At 42.5% G+C, this 18,728-nt stretch overlaps 1 protein-coding gene across 3 annotated transcripts in view; it reads right to left on the minus strand.

Moving 5' to 3' along the window:
• The window catches only part of LOC146813218 (uncharacterized), a 118,385-nt gene that overhangs the window by 34,049 nt on the left and 65,608 nt on the right, over positions 1-18,728 (minus strand). For 2 of the 3 annotated variants that reach the window (XM_085620094.1, XM_085620095.1), the window contains exons 9-10: positions 17,490-17,591; positions 15,951-16,037 (exon numbers count right to left, since the gene is read on the minus strand). In XM_085620094.1, coding sequence (XP_085476220.1) covers positions 15,951-16,037; positions 17,490-17,591 — 189 coding nt within the window. The remainder of the gene's footprint in view (positions 1-15,950; positions 16,038-17,489; positions 17,592-18,728) is intronic. The other variant, XM_085620096.1, reaches the window with a different exon arrangement.

Consider the following 18,728-nt stretch of genomic DNA (forward strand, 5'->3'; position numbering starts at 1 on the left):
CGGAAAATATGGCAAGAATTTGTGGATGTTAATAAAGTTGAACAGGCTACCCTAAATATTATAGAGAACAATATTTATTACAAAAATGTGAATGCGGATGAACAGGTAATATATTTAGAAGATGATTTTGAAATTTCAAGTGGTCAATTAGAAAAAGTGGACAAGTCAAGGACTGAAGAGATTTCTGAGCATTATACAATATGTCCTTTGCATTCAAAAGAAGTGATAGGAAGTAGCATTGAGCTATTTGAAATGAAAAAAGCACAGGGAACTCCAATGAGTGTATGGGAGAAGAGCTTGGAAGCTTGTTGTTTTCCACAGTTGTTTCCTACTGGAGAAGGTGGACGATATGATGACCGACCTGTACGGATTCCAGCTTCAGAATATCGGTCAACAAGATTATATTCTGAAGATCCTAGATTTCAACAGTGCATTCCATACATATTTCACCTTTTGTTTGAAAGTGATCTGTTTTCTCTCTCGTATGCAGTGAATCATATACTTAAGACTGGAGTTCATGAATCACTTCTTTCTGCGAAAGAATTTGTGGAGAAAGTTCAAGAAACAGATGAAAATTTAGAAGCACAGTTAATCAATTTGATGGCATGTCAACGTGGAACAAATGAGTATTGGTATCGTTGTCATGGAGAACTCAAGTGTATGTTATGGAACTTAGGTATACCAACATGGTTTGTCACACTTAGCTGTGCAGAGTATGCATGGGAAGATTTGCTTGAGTTTTTAAGAGAAGCGAATTCTAATATAAAAAAAATTCCAAATAAAAACTCCTGCTGAACTGTGTTCATTGGATCCTGTAAATGTGTGCAGATATTTTAATCATAAGTTTCAAGGTATGATGTATTTTATCTGTTAAAAAAAGAATTCACCTCTTGGCGAAGTTCTGATTTCTTTTGGAGAAAGGAGTACCAAGCAAGAGGTGCACCTCATATACATATGATACTATGGGTCAAGGATGCACCTAAATTTGGAACTAATTCTGATGAAACAGTATTGTCTTTAGTCGAACAGTATGTGACATGTGAGATTCCAAGAGAAGGAGGAGATAGAAGCTTGAGACAGCAAGTTTTACGTTTCCAAAGTCACCGTTGTGGAAAGTACTGCAGAAGAAAATACAAGTCTAAAGGGAAATTTTACACCAAATGTTGGTTTGGTTTCCCCTGTCCAGTCATTTGTAATGGAAGAGTACATTCTTTTTTTTCTTCTGTGAGGCACACAATAACTCGGAAATCTCCAAAGAATACCTACAACTTAAAAAGAACAGAAGTATATCAATGACTACAATCCAGTCATTTTAAAAATGTGGAATGTGAATATGGACATCCAGTATGTTGCGGATTACTCAATTGCTGTTGCACGTTATGTTATGTTACATCGTATATAACAAAATCTAAAAAAACAGAGATGAAACAAATGTGGGAAGAAATTGCACAAGAGAATAGTCTTAGCAAAAAACTTGTACAGCTTTAGTTTGAAAATGCTTTCCCACCGAGAAATTGGATCGTATGAATGTTCAGACCGCTTGCGTTCTTCAAGTTTATATACAAAGACACGAGGAATCGTTTGGGTAAGTTTAGGTCTTGCCTGCAAACGAAATAGAGTGTTGAAATCATTGGAAGAAATTGAACAATTAGCAGCAAATGAGCCAGATAGTACAGACATTCTTAAAACTATGTTGGACACATACTATCCGGAAAAGAGTCAACATCTGGAACAGCTAGGTCTGTATGAAGTACTTCAACATTACAGCTTCAAAGGAAATGTTAAAGAGAATTTAAAAGGAAAGTTTGCAGTAGTTGGATGTCATGGTTGTTTAGTAAAAACATGCAAAGGGTAATCTTATAAACCACGAGAAACTTAGTTGTGAAACTCCAGATAAGCGAGAATTTGACTATTTAGCACTTCTGCAGCTGTTAAATCATGGTGTAGCGAAAGTGAATTAATTGGAGAGTTTGACTGCTACGAAGATTCTTTTAATGCTTGTAAAGAGAGCATTTGATGTCCAATTTTCCCTACATATTGAACAAGCATTTGCAATGCAATAGGTCTCGCATTTATACGAGTTTGAGCTATTGGCATTGTAAATGACAGTGCCTTTTATTTATGTTTTTAAAAATCCAAACTTAAATAAAAAGCATTGTCATTTACAATGCCAATAGCTCAAACTCGTATAAATGCGAGACCTATTGCATTGCAAATGCTTGTTCTCAAGGGGGCTAAGAAGTGGTTTGTTCTGCTCTGTGTATGAAGTACATACGTCTATCTTTGACGACGCATTAGCCTGCAGTGACCCCCCCCCCACAACACACACACACACACACACACACTTCCACCCTTGAGCGACACTGAGGGGATTGTGAGGGGTTCGCGAAGAATTGGTTCACTTCAGGTGTCCCGAGGGCATTTTTTGCCCAGTTTTGAAATAGGAGCTGCACATCTCTTTGATTACTCCAGCTCACGCTCTTATCACCAGAGCGCGGTCAGGACACGCATTTCATGCAGAGAACTGGTTTACAATTACAAAAGCCCCGCTTACGCACGGCCAGTGACAGGAAACAACACGGCCTTCCCCATGGCACGAGACAAGAAGGGATGTGCAAAAGCATGACCTCAATAGGGAGTGAAAGGGGGAGGGAAGAAACGAGCAGGAGGAAAGTGAAAGGGGAGAATTGAGGAAGGAGTGAAAGCAAAAGGGTGGCGAAGACGGTGGGAGAAGGAAAGTGAAAATGTTAAGAAACAAATGAAAGGGGTAGATGAAAGGACGAGTAAAGATAGAGGAAACGCATAAAATTGGAGAATAAGGAAGGAACGTGAATAAACAAATGAAGTGAATGGCATAAATTGAGAGAAAAGAAGAGCTTAAGATGAGAACGATTTTGTGAGGAAATAAAGCACAGGGTGAGAATAATAGAACAAGAAGAAAGAAATCAAGACTGAGAATGGAACGATGGAGAAATAACTGAGAAGGAACAAAATGAACAATTGGGAACTGCAAGGTAGAAAGGAGAAGGAAGTAAAAGTAAGTCAAAGGAATGGTTGGGAAAAAGAAGGGTGTAGGTAGGTTTAGCTAGGGAAAGGTGAAAATTAGGAAGGGGAATGAAGCAATTGACCGAAAGGAGGAACCATTGAGTAAGAATGCACCGCAAATGATAAACAATTTGTTATATAGCGCCTACTATCAGAGTCTCACTGGACTGCATAATGCTGTAAAAAAGGAAAATATACTTTCCAAATTACGTATGTTCTTTACATTTAAAGGAGGTTTGTTTGAGAACATAGAAAATTGGCAGAAGTGTATTGCTACCCTGTCAGATGTAGTAAGTTACTTAAAAGTAAGTTCTCTGTGCGGGGGTAGGGGAGAGAGGCACGCAGGCTGGCATATGTTGAGCACTTTCGCGGCTGCTTTGATGTCCTCAGTGGCCGCGCGGCTCACTGAGGACATCAAAGCGCCCGCGAAATGTAAGTGATCGCAATCGCGATCACACTTCAAAGCGGCCGTGTGGCCCGCGAAAGTGAAAGCAAACGAGTGCTTTCAGACCTCCAAATGGTGCGCGCGCCCGGACGGCGCACATGCACTGTATTTGGAGGCCTGAAAAGCCACTGTTTGCACTTCCAAAACTCGCTTACTATAAGTCTCGCCAGAGCAGCGCTAAAGCGCTGTCTCAGGCGACACCTAAAAATGTTGAATGATGAAGTTGAACAGGAAAAGACTAGTACAGCTGAATTAGCTCATGAAAATTCTCAAGTAGTGGTCCAGGTAGTCAAGAGCCTCTTGGACAAACAATGCTGGAAAATGAAGCAGCGATTGCTATGCATGAAGTCGAAATTGCAATGCAACAAGCACACGAGGAGAATATAACATTGGAAAAGTTAGAACAAGTAAATGTTTAACAGAAAGAAATATATGTGCAAGTGAGAGAACGGATAGAACATGGTTTGTTGCATGAAAAAAAAAAAAGAATGTCTGTGTTCATCTTTTAACCCTTTTCTGATGTACATCAGTGGTCAAGCTGGGACAGGTAAAAGTGTTTTAATTAAAGTTTTGACCAGTTATCTTAAAAAAACTACTGGTTCACATTTATGTTGTGTGGTAATAGCTCCAACTGGATTAGCTGCACACAATGTTAAAGGAGTTACTTTGCATAGATTATTGATGTTATCAGTGGAGCATAAAAATAAATTAGAATATCAGAAGTTGTCTGGAGAAGCTTCTTATGAAGTGTCAAGAAGGCTGAAGAAAATGAAACTTGTAATTATGGATGAGGTGAGCATGGTCTCAAACTTAATGTTTGCTTTTGTACACTTCAGAATGCAACAGGTATTAAAAACAGATTACGACGTTCTCTTTGGAGGAAAACATTTAATTGTATTTGGAGATCTGCTACAGCTAACCCCTGTAAAAGGAGAACCAGTGTTTAAAACTCTTCTACATGAAGACACAAATAAATCTCTGGGAAGTATTGGAAATGTGAATCTGTGGTTACATTTTGAATATAAAGAACTCACTCAGAATATGCGACAAGCAAGAGATGAAGATTATGCAACTATTCTAAAAGATGTAAGAATTGGTGTTCTAAGCAAACATGGTAAAGTAGCTTTTCAAAGTCGTCTACTAAAGAACTTGTTTACAAATGAAGACACACCAGCAGAAGTAATGTACAAGAAAATGAAAGAAAAAAAGTCTATAGTTTGCTTAATGCCTACAGTGGAAGAGTGTTATACATTTAATAGAGAGCTTAAGAAATTGGAAAATCAAGAAATAGTTCACATTGAAGCTATTGATAAAATAGAGCATCAAGGAATAACAATTGTTCTTTCAGAAAAACTACAGACTAAATTGGATTATTTGGAAAAGTCTGTATCAAAAACTGCTGGCTTAGAAAAAAATGTAGATGTATGTTTAAACTGTCGGGTAATTTTGAAGCGTAATCTGAATGTAGAAGAAGGATTAGTGAATGGAGCAATGGGGAAAGTTGTTGATTTTGTGAAATATCAAAATAGAAATGGAATTTAATTTTGAAAGTTAAATTTGATCAGATTGCAGGGGTAAAACAGATTGCACATTCTGCCGCACGTTTTTTGCTTGAAAAAGACTTGTATGTTCGTAGAAACGAGTTTCCCTTCTGTTTAGCATATGCAATAACTATTCACAAATCACAAGGTTTAAGTGTAGATAATGCTTTGGTAAATGTTGGAAATAATGTGTTTAAAGAGGGAATGGTATATGTTGCATTATCTCGAGATAGAACGTTGTCTGGTTTGTATTTAATTGATTTTGATGAGAACAAGGTTAGTGCTGATGTTATTTGTGTAACAATATAATCGTTTGAGAAGGCTTTATGCTCCCCATTTAGGTGAATATCCTATGTATGAGAAACGTGTTGTGTGTTCAAAACGCAAATATGTTAAAGAGTTAACTATGGTTGAAAAGCAGAAAGAAAATCAACAGAAAAGAAAAGATGTAAAGAAGCAGAAAATACAAACAAGTGATAATGTTGTTGGATACCAATTAGAAAATGCTTCTGGTGTCAACTGCTATGGTAATGTTATTCTAAACGTTATATTTTATTTTGAAGATGTTTCTGGTGAAATTATGGAAAGTCAGGAAAAAACTTTGCTCTGCATTCTACACTTTATTTCAAAAATTGAGAACGGATAGAAGTAAGATTCATTCTGCTTCTGGTATTCGCCAACTGTTTGATACATGTACTGGATCTTTAATGTTCAGTGCGAATATACAGCAAGATGCACAAGAATTTCTGATGGTTATGCTTGGAGTACTAGAAGATGAAGGAATTCAGATTAAGAGTTAATTTGGACTCAGTTACAAATGGGAACATAAATGTGAAGAGTGTTCGTTAACTTCCAGCCCTGTTGTTGACAAAGAACGATTTTTATATTTAACAATACCTGACTGCAAATCTGTACCATTTTCCAAATTAGTAAAAGAAGCTGATCATGAGATGATGTGTTCTCGTTGTAAATCAAGAATTCTATCTGCATTATGCCTACAAAGATATGGAAAATGTTTGATTATAATACTGCAACGTATATGCAAATGGAAGAAATGTGGAAACCAAAATTAAAAATGTTGTTGCTAATAAAGTAGCTATTTCTGGAAGAACTTTTGCAACAGTTGCTTTTGTTTTCCATGCTGGAAGTACTACCACAAGTGGACATTATACAGTTTATTTAAAGTGTAATAATGGTTGGAGTCACTGTAATGATACACACTTGGGAATGAAACCGAGATTGCCTTATGAATTACCTAACTCGTACTTAATTTTTATGAAACAAAGATTTTAGGTACACTATTCGGCTTTAATGGGAAGGTGTATAGATCTTTAAGGAATTCATACTGGATGCTTTCAAAGCGAAATTTTTGATATATTATCTGGTGTATTGGGAAAATGTGCAGAGAAACTACGCAAGATCTTGAAGGAATTCATACTGGATGCTTTCAAAGCGAAATCTTTGATACATTATCTGGTGTATTGGGAAAATGTGCAGAGAACCTACGCAAGATCTTGAAGGAATTCATACTGGATGCTTTCAAAGCGAAATCTTTGATACATTATCTGGCGTATTGGGTACATTTGCAGACAATCTACGAAGTAAAGGTAAGCTTTGAACATTTGAAGTACTATTGGATGTGGTATTTGTGTTGATTTTGTATTATATTTGAGAGAATTAGTTTTTTTTTTAACAATCTAGTTGTATTATTTAAAAACTCATTGTAATTTGTGTAATTTGAGAAATGTATTACGTTACATAGTACTTTTGCATTTTATTTTATGTAGTTGAAAAGTTAGAAAAAATTGTACAAATGACAAATACACAATAGTAGTTCGATATTTAAAAAACCTTAGAAATTCATTGAAAAAACCATAGGTTTTACAGACGTTATAGTTAGGAATTAGCATTTTAAAAAACCTTAGAAATTCACTGAATAAACCACAGGTTTTAGGGACGTTATAGTTAGTTGGACATTTGACTCATAAAACCAGAGAAATTAGCCAGTTATAGTTAGTTGAGCTAACTATAATTCGCTCGCCCGCAATGCACTGCTGATGATGTCACATATTACATCACTCATGACATGGTCATGGCCGCGCGGCTCCCGCCCTGTCATTGCAAACTGCTTTGCTTCATTGAAGTGAGAGCAGGAAAACCTGCTCTCACTTCAATGAAGCAAAGCAGATTGCTTTTCCACACGGGGAGCTACATGTCAGCAGATCCCCATGTGGAAACACTCTGCAAACACGCCCTGTGGCGCGTTTTAAATTGGGGAATTAACTCCTCTTCAATACTGGGGGTCCCTGGGGGCCAACTAGCCCACCAGGTACCTCCAGTAAGCGCCACAGTGCTGCGTTGAAGAGAGGTGGCCACGCCTCTTTTTACACCTCTCTGCAACGCAGCTCTGTGGCGCTTACTGGAGGTACCTGGTGGGCTAGTTGGACCCCAGGGACCATCAGGATTCAAGGGGACTTAATCCCCCAACTTACAACGCGCCAGGGAGCGCATTTGCAGAGTGGTGGAGAAAGGGGGCATGGCCTTTGTCTACCTCTCACCAATCCCACTGCGTGGTGCTTACTGGAGGTAAATGGCAGGCTAGTTGGCCCCTAAAGGACCCCCAGCAGTGAAGGGGACGTCAATCCCCATCCAAGAGCGCACCAGGGAGCGCGTTTGTAGAGTGGTGGGCAAAGTGGGCGTGGCCTGGTAGGAGTACTTACCAGTGCTGCTGTGTGGGAGGGACTGGAGGTAAAAGTTTGGGAAGTTGGCCCCCAAGGGTGTCTTTGGGGGCGAACTACACCTCTTGTTACCTCCAGTAAGTCCCACACAGTGGGATTGCTAAGACGTCTGCGGAGGCCATGGCCCCCTTTCTCTACCACTCTGCAAACATGCCACATGGCAGACTACAGGATGGGGGATGAAGTCCAATTTAGTCCCGAGGGAGTTTGGGGGCCGAGAATCCCTCCTGGTATCTCCTGTAAGTCCTACGCAGCGGAATTCCTGAGCGTTGGTTAGACGCCCAGCACCCTTTCTCCACCACTCTGCAAACACGTTAAAGTAGCATATTTCTGCACCTCTGACTTAGAGGTAGTTTTAATCCCCCTGCCCTATTATGTACTAGGGCCTTACAGAGGAGGTCATGCTAATCACAGGGGTACTCCAACGCATAGTGTTCCGTAGTGTATGTAGGTGTTTTCACTGTATTCTAAGTGTCTTTTAGGATAGCACTGGCTCTAGGCCTGGTTAGTCAGAGTCAGTTACCACCAGTACCCGTCTGAAAAAGTTGTGGGCACAGGATGATTTTGCAACAAGGCCTCTTTCTGCTCCTCTGTTGGTTCTTTCTGCACGTCTTGCTTCTTCCTGCCCTTTTCTTCCTCTTTGTGGACTTCTGTTGCTTCTTTCTGTATTTCTTTTGCTTCTTTCTTTGTGTTTTTTCTTCTTTCTTCACTTGTCCTACCTCTGTAGGCATAGTTAGAAACTAGCATTTAAAAAACTTTTGAAATTCACTTAAAAAACCATAGGTTTCAGGCAGGTTATAGTTAGAAATTAGCATTCAAAAATGTTTGAAATTCACAGAAAAAACCATAGGTTTCAGGCATGTTATAGTTAGAAATTAGCACTTAAAAAACCTTTGAAATTCACTTTAAAAAACTATAGGTTTTAGGGAATGTTATAGTTAGTTGGACATTTCACTCATACAAAACCAAAGAAATAACTCCGTTATAGTTAGTTCAGCTAACTCTAACTCGCGCCCCCGCAATGCACTGCTGATGACGTTACATATTACATCACTCATGACATGCAGACCCCAGCGTTCTTTTAGAGTCTAAGCATTTCCTGGCAGGACTGGGACTCAAAAACATGTATATCTCCTCACCATCAAAGAAAGGAAGCCAGACAGAAAAATAAAGCCAGATCTTTTTTCATGAATTACAAATCTGGTCTTCGTGCCAAGACTGAATGGATCAAAACAAAGCATAATGCCCCCTTTCATGGATGCCACCTTCTCTCATCTGCTGTCTTTCAGAGAATCACTCAGGTTCTGCCCGCACAGGTCCTGCATTACTGCCATTCCTAGAAGGAACTCTGGTAGTGAGGAGGAATGCTCTTAGTACAGTCACTGGATCCCCATCAGAGACCTCAAGACCACTGTAAGTAGAAAGATCTGCTCCTATCACTTGAAGACCTCATTTTCAGCTGTTTCAGCTGCAAGGATTGTGACTCTAGTATCCCTTGCCCCATTCTCATGTTGTTCTACATTAATTTTAAGTAAGTGGGGAGATCTTGGCCATAGAACAGTTCTTGAATTATTTGCTTCTTTGGGCTTTCACTTTCCTCTCTTCAGCATCTTCTTTGTTCCAACGTTCCTGTGGACCAGTTGTTCCATGTCGTCTTCTGTTTTTGAAATGCATGCCCCAGGTTCAGAATTCCAGGCTGACAGACAGGCTCTGCAATCCTGCTGATCCAGAGACAAAATGCACAGTGTCTTAAAGAGCAATGCAGGCCTCCCTGGGCTCCACAGGATCACCTTACCAGTGCACTGATCTTTTGGCACCCACAGACACCCCCATCCTAGATGCAGTTTTTGATCTCGCGGTTCTGGTGCACCTCCTAGGATACAGGTATGGAAAAGCTGACAAGATCAGTAGCCATCTTGGACCCTGGTCAGCCCCATCACAGGATAATTAAATTAAACAGGTCCTAACCCTGGGTTTCCATCCAGCTTTGTTTATTGGAGGATAGTGCAGAAAATGTACGCCATGGAGACACTTTCCCCATAGTGAGGTCTAAGTATCTGGCGTCACCAGCTGCAGTTGACAACTTAAAACTCAAAGCTTCCCACCAGTATTAGCTCCCTATCCCACACTAATGACTCTTCACCCACTCTCTCGTCTCCCTGATCTCTCGTCTTCTTTCCTCTGTCTTGTCTTCTTACTCATTTCTACTCTTTAACTTCTTGCCTCTTTCCTTTATCCAAGACTCTCCTCACCCTCCTTTCTCCTTCTTCCTCCAGTCTCATTTTCACTCATATCCTTTCTTACATCTTCTCTTTCCCCTGCATACTTTCTCCTCTCTTCTCTACTCCCTTGTTATCTTCTCTCCTCGAACAGTAAAACTCCAAAGGGCCAGGAATGCTACAGTCAGACTGGTACTACATATCAAACCAAGAGAGCTAACTTCATCTCCAAAACACTCCACATAACATCTATTCCCACCACTACAATGGCACCACAAAAAATGCTAGTTTACAGATAATAGAATAGCAGGACCTACCTCTCCAGCATCACAGTCTAATCATAGGACCTCAATGTGAGAATGATGTCACTTGTATATTTGTTCAACCTTCCAAAAATGGCTAGAATTCCTCTGAAATCTTTCTGAAGATTTGACAATATATATTTTTTTAAAGCACACCCCTGCAGACATCAAGTAATAGTTAGGAACAGATGGCATACTCAAAAACAGATCAGCTGAATGGAATTAATAATCATAAATGTGTCAACATTAGCCATACTGTGGAGTGCTAATTATTCACACCCCAGGACACAACCTAATATTCATAAAGGGACTAGTGACTTCTCCTCTGTGCCCTAGATTGAAAATGCAGCTTGGAATTGAGGTCCCTTCAGGGTAACACTGGGTTCTACATGTCATTTGTGACAGACCGGTAGAGGTGTCCCAGGTTAGCTGTGCTTAGAAAGGCCTGATAAATGTTTCCGCTCTGTGACCCTTCTACCTGCAATCTGTATTTTGTGATTTTATCTGGAAAGGTTAGAACATCCCATAGTATAGATTTGGCAACTCGGGGAGGGAGACAGTCATGCATCAGTGATTTATTTCCAGATCCATAAGCAATTGAAATAGAAATATTGATGAGATATTTTTAGTGGGGGGCCTTCGGATGTTGTAAATCAGAGACAAAGTGACTGAGTTGACGAGTTGTCTTGGTATGGTAGGAAATCTGGCATGTCTTCTTTCCTCTATGTCTTGACTTCTTACTCCTTTTTACACTTTAACTTTTTGCCCTCTTTCCTTTCTCTGAGACTCTACTCGCCCTCCTTGCTTCTTCTTCCTCCAGTCCAGTTCTACGTCCGATGGAGTGATACAAGTAATTAATGGAAACCATTTGTAGGAAAATGCCTTTTTTTACATGTCAGCCCCACATTTATCCTGGTATCTGATGCAATTTTGAAATAAAGTGCACTGGGTTCCTGCTCTCCAGGTCCCTAGTGACAGAATGTTTCCCTAAACTGTACAATTGCTCCCCAAATTGGCAATACCTTTAGCACCCCTTGTAAGTCCCTAGTAAATAGTACCCCAGGTATCCTGAGAAAGGAGGCTAAAGAGTCCCTAAGGGCTGCAGCTTGCATTGTGCCATCCTAAGGAACATCTGAGCACCACCATGCAAATTGCCATTGTAGGCTGCGTGCCATGGTGCAGAGAAAGGTGAAGAAACAACATGGCAAACCCATGCCTTCACTCACTGCATGCAGTGTAGGTAAGACATCCCTACAGCAGGCCTTACAGCCCTAAGACAGGGTGCACCAGATTAGCTATATTAACATATCTGCATGAGCAGATATGTCCCAGTGATATCTAAGTCGATTCATGGATATTGCAAGTGAACAGGGAAACCATTTTAAGTACATGTGCTGGACACTAGTGAAAACGAGTTCCCAAGCTACACAATGGCTTCACTGAAACTAGAGATGTTTGGTATCAAACATCTCATATTAATAAGGCCACTGTAACGCCCTGAACGTCTCAGGATCGTTTAACAGACACGACAATGAGGACGCAACCACTAGTGAAGGGTTAGTTGTTTTAATGAAGGCAAATATAATACAAAGAATAAACAAAAGTTATAGTCACTGGAATCCTCCAGGCTAAGTACGTTACCAGCCCACAGCACGGATGGTCCTAACCGTCCTCTGCATATACGCCGGTCCCGGCGTATGCCAACAGAGGGCAGAAATGAAATGGCCGACAATGCCAATCGGTAGGCTGTGAGGGGCACGAAGAGTGTTGGGGAGAATCGAGGAGTCAGGGAAACACCCAGCCGGGGTCTCTACCTGAAGGGAGCAGCCGCTCAACCTCTTCCTCAGACTGCACCGGGACGCGGAGTCACCTCCTGGTGATGCGTCACCGATACCCCAATCACAAGCAAGAAGACTGAACCGAGAGCAGCCGCTCGATCGATCCTGTGGACTTCCGAGTCTGTAACGCGGCAAACACCTCCTGGTGTGCGTTACAGCTGGCAGTCCCTGTGTCTCTGGTCGGGCTGGGAGTTACGACTCCAACCAGCAAAAGCGCCACTGCGCTTGGACTCAGCCGAGTCAAAAAGCGAAGCTCAATGGTTGACCGGTAGAGCTTCCGGGTCCTTCACAGGTGACGATGGGGCAAGACACGGCCCAGGGAGTAACGACTCGACCTACCTCCGTTCTTGCCTTACTGGAGCACCACTCCGGAACACTGCTCTTCACGAAGCAGGTACGTCGGTGTGAACACAATATCCGACAGCGTTGTACCTCCCGGTTCCTCCCTTTATAGGGAGTGTTTTCCTTGAGTTATGTAACAGCTCTCCTGTTTACATAAGGGCGTGTTTTCCTTGAGTTATGTAACAGCTCTCCTGTTTACATAAAGGCGTGTTTCCCTTGAGTTATGTAACAGCTCTCCTGTTTACATAACCTCTCAACCGCTAAGCATCCTGGGAGATGTAGTCCGTTTTCGCCGGTTACCGTTTTCCTCCCCTCGTATGACAGGAATTCTTGACAGCCACACAGATTCCAGGGATGGATTTATTAATACATGCACCCAGAGGGCATCTTAGAGGTGCACCCTGAGAACTTCCCGAATACTAGTGTGCTGGCTGACTGGTGTCGACCAGCCTACCACCACACAGACATTTCTGACCCTCTGCAGGTAAGAACCCACAAAATCTGAGGGCAGAAACAATGCCTCCTCTGGCCAGAGGTGTTGTTACCTTCTTCAAGCAGGATGGCTAAGTGATCAGCATGTCAAGACCGGAAGCATCAAAGGCCTCTGCCGCCTTTGATATACGACCCAAGGCTTCCCCAGACAGGGGAAATGCCACCATCTAGGCCCTTTTTGCACTAGAACAGGTGGGAAATGAGCTAGTCAGGAGGTGCATTCTTCTCCCAGGCTAGTACCCCCCCCTAAGGTGGGCTACCTGATGTGAACACGATTTTTAGAATCACAGCATCTTAGTTTTGGCAGAATTAGGCTCTCTGGGTCAGGGTTATGATCACTTCCGACAAGAAGTGGTCCTTTATAGGGTGGAGATGTCTTAAAGGTCAGAAGCCCATTGGCTACTACCGGTCGCTCATTACAATCAGGAGCTACAGAGGGTATGTGCCAAGCCGCCCTCCACTCAATGATCAATAAACCAAACAAGGCTAGGCACTAAGGAGGGATGTAACTTTTATAATTGCTTTAGGACCTACACAGCCTCAAGGGACTAATGATATCTCTTCCACTACTGGTATTGTATCCAGATAGTTGTAGTCCTATTACCCTCAAATATCAAAAACAACAACAGCCCACCGTTAACCAACACCTTCACAAAGAAAAGTCAAAAGTACTTAAAGAAAAATGAAGGTGAAAAGTGAGTGGGCCCCTCACGTACGCAACACCAGGGAGGCTACCAGCCGGTTCTCGCTAGTATGGCCACGTTTTCTCATCATCGGTTGCCCACTCACGGAAAGCAAGAGTTAGAGTCCAGTGAAGAGAAAGAGGGAACAGACCAAGAAAGGAAACTTTTTCCTGTTCCCAACAGAGAAAAGAAAAGAAACCTGTGTATTGCAAAGAACCAGATGTTCAAAGCAATATTTAAAATTGAGTTACAGACTCACTTATAAGCGCCCTCTTTATTCAAACCAGTGAGCCTACTCAAACTAAAAGCACTCAATGTTGCTAACCTTTATGAAGAAGGCCAACATGTTTCATTGCCACTTAACTTTGTTCTGGCAAATTCATCAGGGCAAGGGTTTCGATCACCTCACTGGAAATATGCTTTTGTGTTGCGGGAGGGCTGTTTAAGAATAAAAAGACAGAAACAGAATAGCCAATCTCTGTTCCATTGTAAATTGACACACACCAACCAACTGTGTTCATAGTCACAGAATTTTACACAAAAGTTAATATTTTTTCAAAGAAATGGGGTAGTTACCATGTAGAGGCGGAGGGCATTCGTACCTGCCTCCACTATGCCGCTCGGGGTTGTATTGAATACCTTAACCCCCGAATTTTTATGGCAGCACTATTGCTAGCTCGTTAAACACCTGTGAAAAAGAAGGAGTCAATCAGGCTACTCATCAAACAGTATTGCACTGTATATATTGTGTTACAGCCAATGTGCGCCACTACCTGTCGCTCCCTGTAACACCCCTAAATTGAGTATTTAGGTGGCACCCCTGACACCAGGAACTTAGTTTCAATGCCTCTAGAAGAAGAGGAAACTGAGAGCCAAAAGAAAAAGTGAGAATTGAAGACTGCTGTGGACTTTTGGTACCAAACCCTGCCTGCCACACTAAGTCTCGACAATTGCGCCCCAGTGACTTGTCCTGCAGCTGAACTCCTGCCAAGAACTCTTGTGGGCTGCTACCACTTTGTACAATTCAAGTAAATCTTCCTTGGAGTAGAGGAGCTACTCCCCTGCAGTCTGCGGGCACCGATTTGCAAAGTCCGGTCTAGAGAGTTGCCGCTCCCTGGCCAGTCCGACGCAGCATCCACACAGGAAGAGGAACCTGTGCTCCTGAAGGTGAGATCTATCCCTCACCTAGTGAGAGGACACCAGAAAAAAACAGACGCACAGGACCAATACCGAGGGTACCGGCCTCCTTGCAGCAAACCAAGACTGTGAGAGTCCAGTCGGGACTCCAACAGCTCCGAGACAAAGCAGCAAATCGAGGAACATCTGCAGCACAGAGACCCACCTCCAGAGTGGCCCAGCTGCCCTTATTTTTGCACCCTCAACCAGCAAGACTGACGTCCACAAGGTTCGAGGACGCAAAGCCCAGTCAACCTTTCTACTTTGTACAGGAGCGCCCCAGCCTGGGTACCGATGAACCAACTGTGCTCCCTAGATCCCCAGACCCTTGTGAACCGAGCCCCCCATTGGGAGCTCCTGAACTGATCCCCAAATCCCCCTCTGCATCATGCTTCTATGGGCGCCCCTTCTTTATATTAATGTAGTGTGCAGAGCTACCAACCAAACCAGCACCTCTGCAACCGGACACCCCAGGGCAGGTAAGGACTAACTGCTGGTGGTACTTTGGACCTTGGCCCCCTACAACCCTAAGTCCCAAAGGAGAGCCCCAGAAACCAAACGCCAATAACTGTATGCTATACATGCCTTTTCTCTCATAGGAATGCATTGTGCGTAAAGACACATTTATGTGAACATTTTACTTATCTGCTCAAATCCATATTTTAAAAAGTACTTACTTGATACCAAAGTTCTTGGTATCAAAATGTATATAAAAATACAACTTTTGTTTTCTAAATTAGTCTAAGATTTATTCCTGGGTGTGTGTGTGTCATTGTCTCTGTGTGTGTCAACAAATGCTTAGCACTACCCTCTGATAAGCCTAACTGCTCGCCCACTCTACCACAAAAAAGAGCACTTGGGTTATCATTTCTGCCTCTGTGAACCAACTGGGTTTGCCTGGACGCTTTACACAGTGTACCTCTTATCGGTCCACTATATAAAGAGTAAGCTTCCTACACCATTTACAACAAATATAACTAAGATATATTAATGTAGTTAAGTGTGAAACGCAGGAGACAATCCACCATGGATGGTCAAAGTACAGTGGTTTTATCTGTAAAGAATCATATTGCAGTCAGCTTTCACTGATGTTCTAGTCTCACAGTCTCAGACCGCTCTCGGTACTCACATGCGGGGCCATTAATGGCGTCTCTCCTCCCAGAGTTCTGATAGGCAATGGTGTCATTTTCTACAGAGTATGCAACCACCGGGTGCCCTGTTAAAAAATGCACAAATCATATAACCGCACAAACTCATACATAAAAGATCGAATACTGCGAAGAGATGTTATCATTGGCATCCAAGGGCAATGGGGACGTTAAAGTTTCCTTAAGTGCTACAACAAGCCCCAAAGTAGCTACGGCTTTGCATCAAGTAGGTAAAGAGTAATGTCGACAAATCCCCAAGCCTCTCCATGACTAGTAGGGGCAGCAATGTATAAATTGAAGAGGGAGGGAGGGAGGGAGGGAGGGAGGGAGAGAGAGAGGGTGAGGGTGAGGGTGAGTGAGAGGGAGAGGGAGAGGGAGGGAGGGAGAGAAGGGGGAGAGAAGGGGGAGAGGGAGAGGGAGAGAGGGAGGGAGAGAGAGAGAGAGGGGGAGAGAGAGAGAGAGAGAGAGAGAGAGGGAGGGAGAGAGAGAGAGAGGGAGGGAGAGAGAGAGGGAGGAGAGAGGGAGGGAGAGAGGGAGGGAGAGAGGGGGAGAGAGGTAGAGAGAGGTAGAGAGAGGGAGAGAGAGGGAGAGAGAGAGGGGGAGAGAGGTAGAGCGGTAGGGAGAGGGGGAGAGGGAGAGGGAAAGAGCGAGTGCATGTGTGTGTGTTTTCTATATGAAAGAATGTGTAGGGTGTACTATCAAACTGCCACCCATTCCCTTCTTTCAAAAGAAGGGAGAAAATAAAGTACCCGACTACAAATCTGAACTGAAGCTGAACCTCATGTGCTCCCTCAGACTAAAGGTCGCCATGTTTGAGATATTGCTGACATATCAATGCAAAAAATGAGGCACAAATCTTGACTCCCAGAGCAGGGCTTTCAAATGTGCAAATCTACTGGCATACGGTTACATTTGGACTACTTCAATCACATAATCCTTCAAATTCTCTGATACTCTAGGACAGTTTTCAATGTTCAGTAAAGTCATGAGCAGATGTGCATTAGGCACATATAACTTTTTACTTGCTTTCTCAGTAGGTAAAACATGTGCTTCTAAGTAAGTGTTAACTACCCTTTCCCACTCACAAAACCCTCACCTCTGCTTCTCTGGAGTAGTTTTACTTGAGCAGAAAATGCCGGTTAAGTACTTACAAAAAATGTCTGTGAACAGCAACCCCCTTAAACGTTTCTGTCAATGTTCTGCCTGTGATGCCGCCTTTCCTACCCTAACCCGACATTTCTTCAAGCACCGAAAGTGCAATGTCAGATAGTAAAATACCATAAATTCTAATTTGGGGAATTAGGACGTCAGTTTCACTACCATTGCTACATTTTATTTGCACAGTGCACAAAGAGACCATCTGTCGGGTTTTAGGTTCTCTGCTTGGGTTGCATACAAGAGAGAGAGGATGCCTCCACCTTTCGAAATTCACTTACAAACAATACCATACAGGTAGAAATAAAGGTTGTGGGGGGTATATATGTTTTTATTTTGGAGAGAATGTATTATTTCCTTCTTACCTGTACTCGAAGGCTTTGTGCATGTTGTACTGTTTATCTCTGTACAGCTCTTCAAATTCTGATGTTCGTCTCCTTTAATCGTGTATAAGACATCTGAAACACCTGTCGAAATAAAAAATGATTTATAGAGCCAAGATATAAGATTTTTACATTTTCTTTAGTATTAAATCGTATTGTGTACTGTATAAAGGAAAGTGAGCGGCACTTCTTTTCTCTGAAACGCTGCTTTGATTTCACTAGTAAATGAAACTCTATTATATTCCACCAGCGCGAGTTGCTTATTTGGACAGAACCGTAGGATCTTAATGAATCAAGTGCGGGAGAATGAGAGGGAGGGCAGGGCGAACTGAATCATTTTAACTGTTATAATTTTTTTTTTTTACTTGGCCTGTTTTGATCATTTTTGCATTATCCGGGAGCATGTCTATGCTGCAGCTCACATTTTAGGTGCTGTTGTGAGGCATTGGTAGTGACTGGTTCTGCTGGCCGTGTTCAGTGCCAGACCGAACAGCACACGAGCAGTCGCCATTTTGGTGGTAGGCGGTCCAGCTGTTTCCCACCCTCTCTATTTATTGAGCCATGCTGGTCAGACATGCAGCGGGCACGCCATCCATGGCCAGGGGCCAGAACCCCTACCCCTTTTGATGCAGACTGCATTTGATATACTTCAGGGACCTTACAATAGGAAGAGGTGTGGCGCCGCGGCCAGGGCGACTGACGCCGGAATCTGGGGATCACGGTTCGATCCCCGGAGTCGGCGGCAGAATAGCCCAGTACCATGTGACTATGGGCAATAGCTCGCTTAATCTTCCTGGCGGCCCCCAGCGCCTAGAGACCCTTACGGGTGATTGTTCGCGCTTTACAAATGTGTATTATTATATAATACCTTTAATTAATTTCTTAGGAAAGCGTGCTAACATTCTATGGACGAGGCTATTACGCCTAGTATGTGTCAAATCTGCCATCGCAAGCTCAGCCCTGATGATAATTTCACTCATGGGCTCCTCACCGCCAATAACTTTCAATCAAACCTCAGCAACTAAGCATAGCCTGTTAACCATGTTGGACGACCGGTAACCTACAGCCTTGCTTCTTACAGAAGTTGGCTGAATGAAGACAGCTGGACACACATGACTGCGGCCCAAGGTTACGCGATTGCAAAAAACAATCAAGTCGGAAAGAAAGGAAGAGCTATTTTGATTTCGTTGAATATCTTTCTGGCGCGTGAAGCCCTGTATG

This window comes from Triturus cristatus, chromosome 7 (assembly GCF_964204655.1).
Source record: "Triturus cristatus chromosome 7, aTriCri1.1, whole genome shotgun sequence".
Taxonomy (NCBI): domain Eukaryota; kingdom Metazoa; phylum Chordata; class Amphibia; order Caudata; family Salamandridae; genus Triturus; species Triturus cristatus.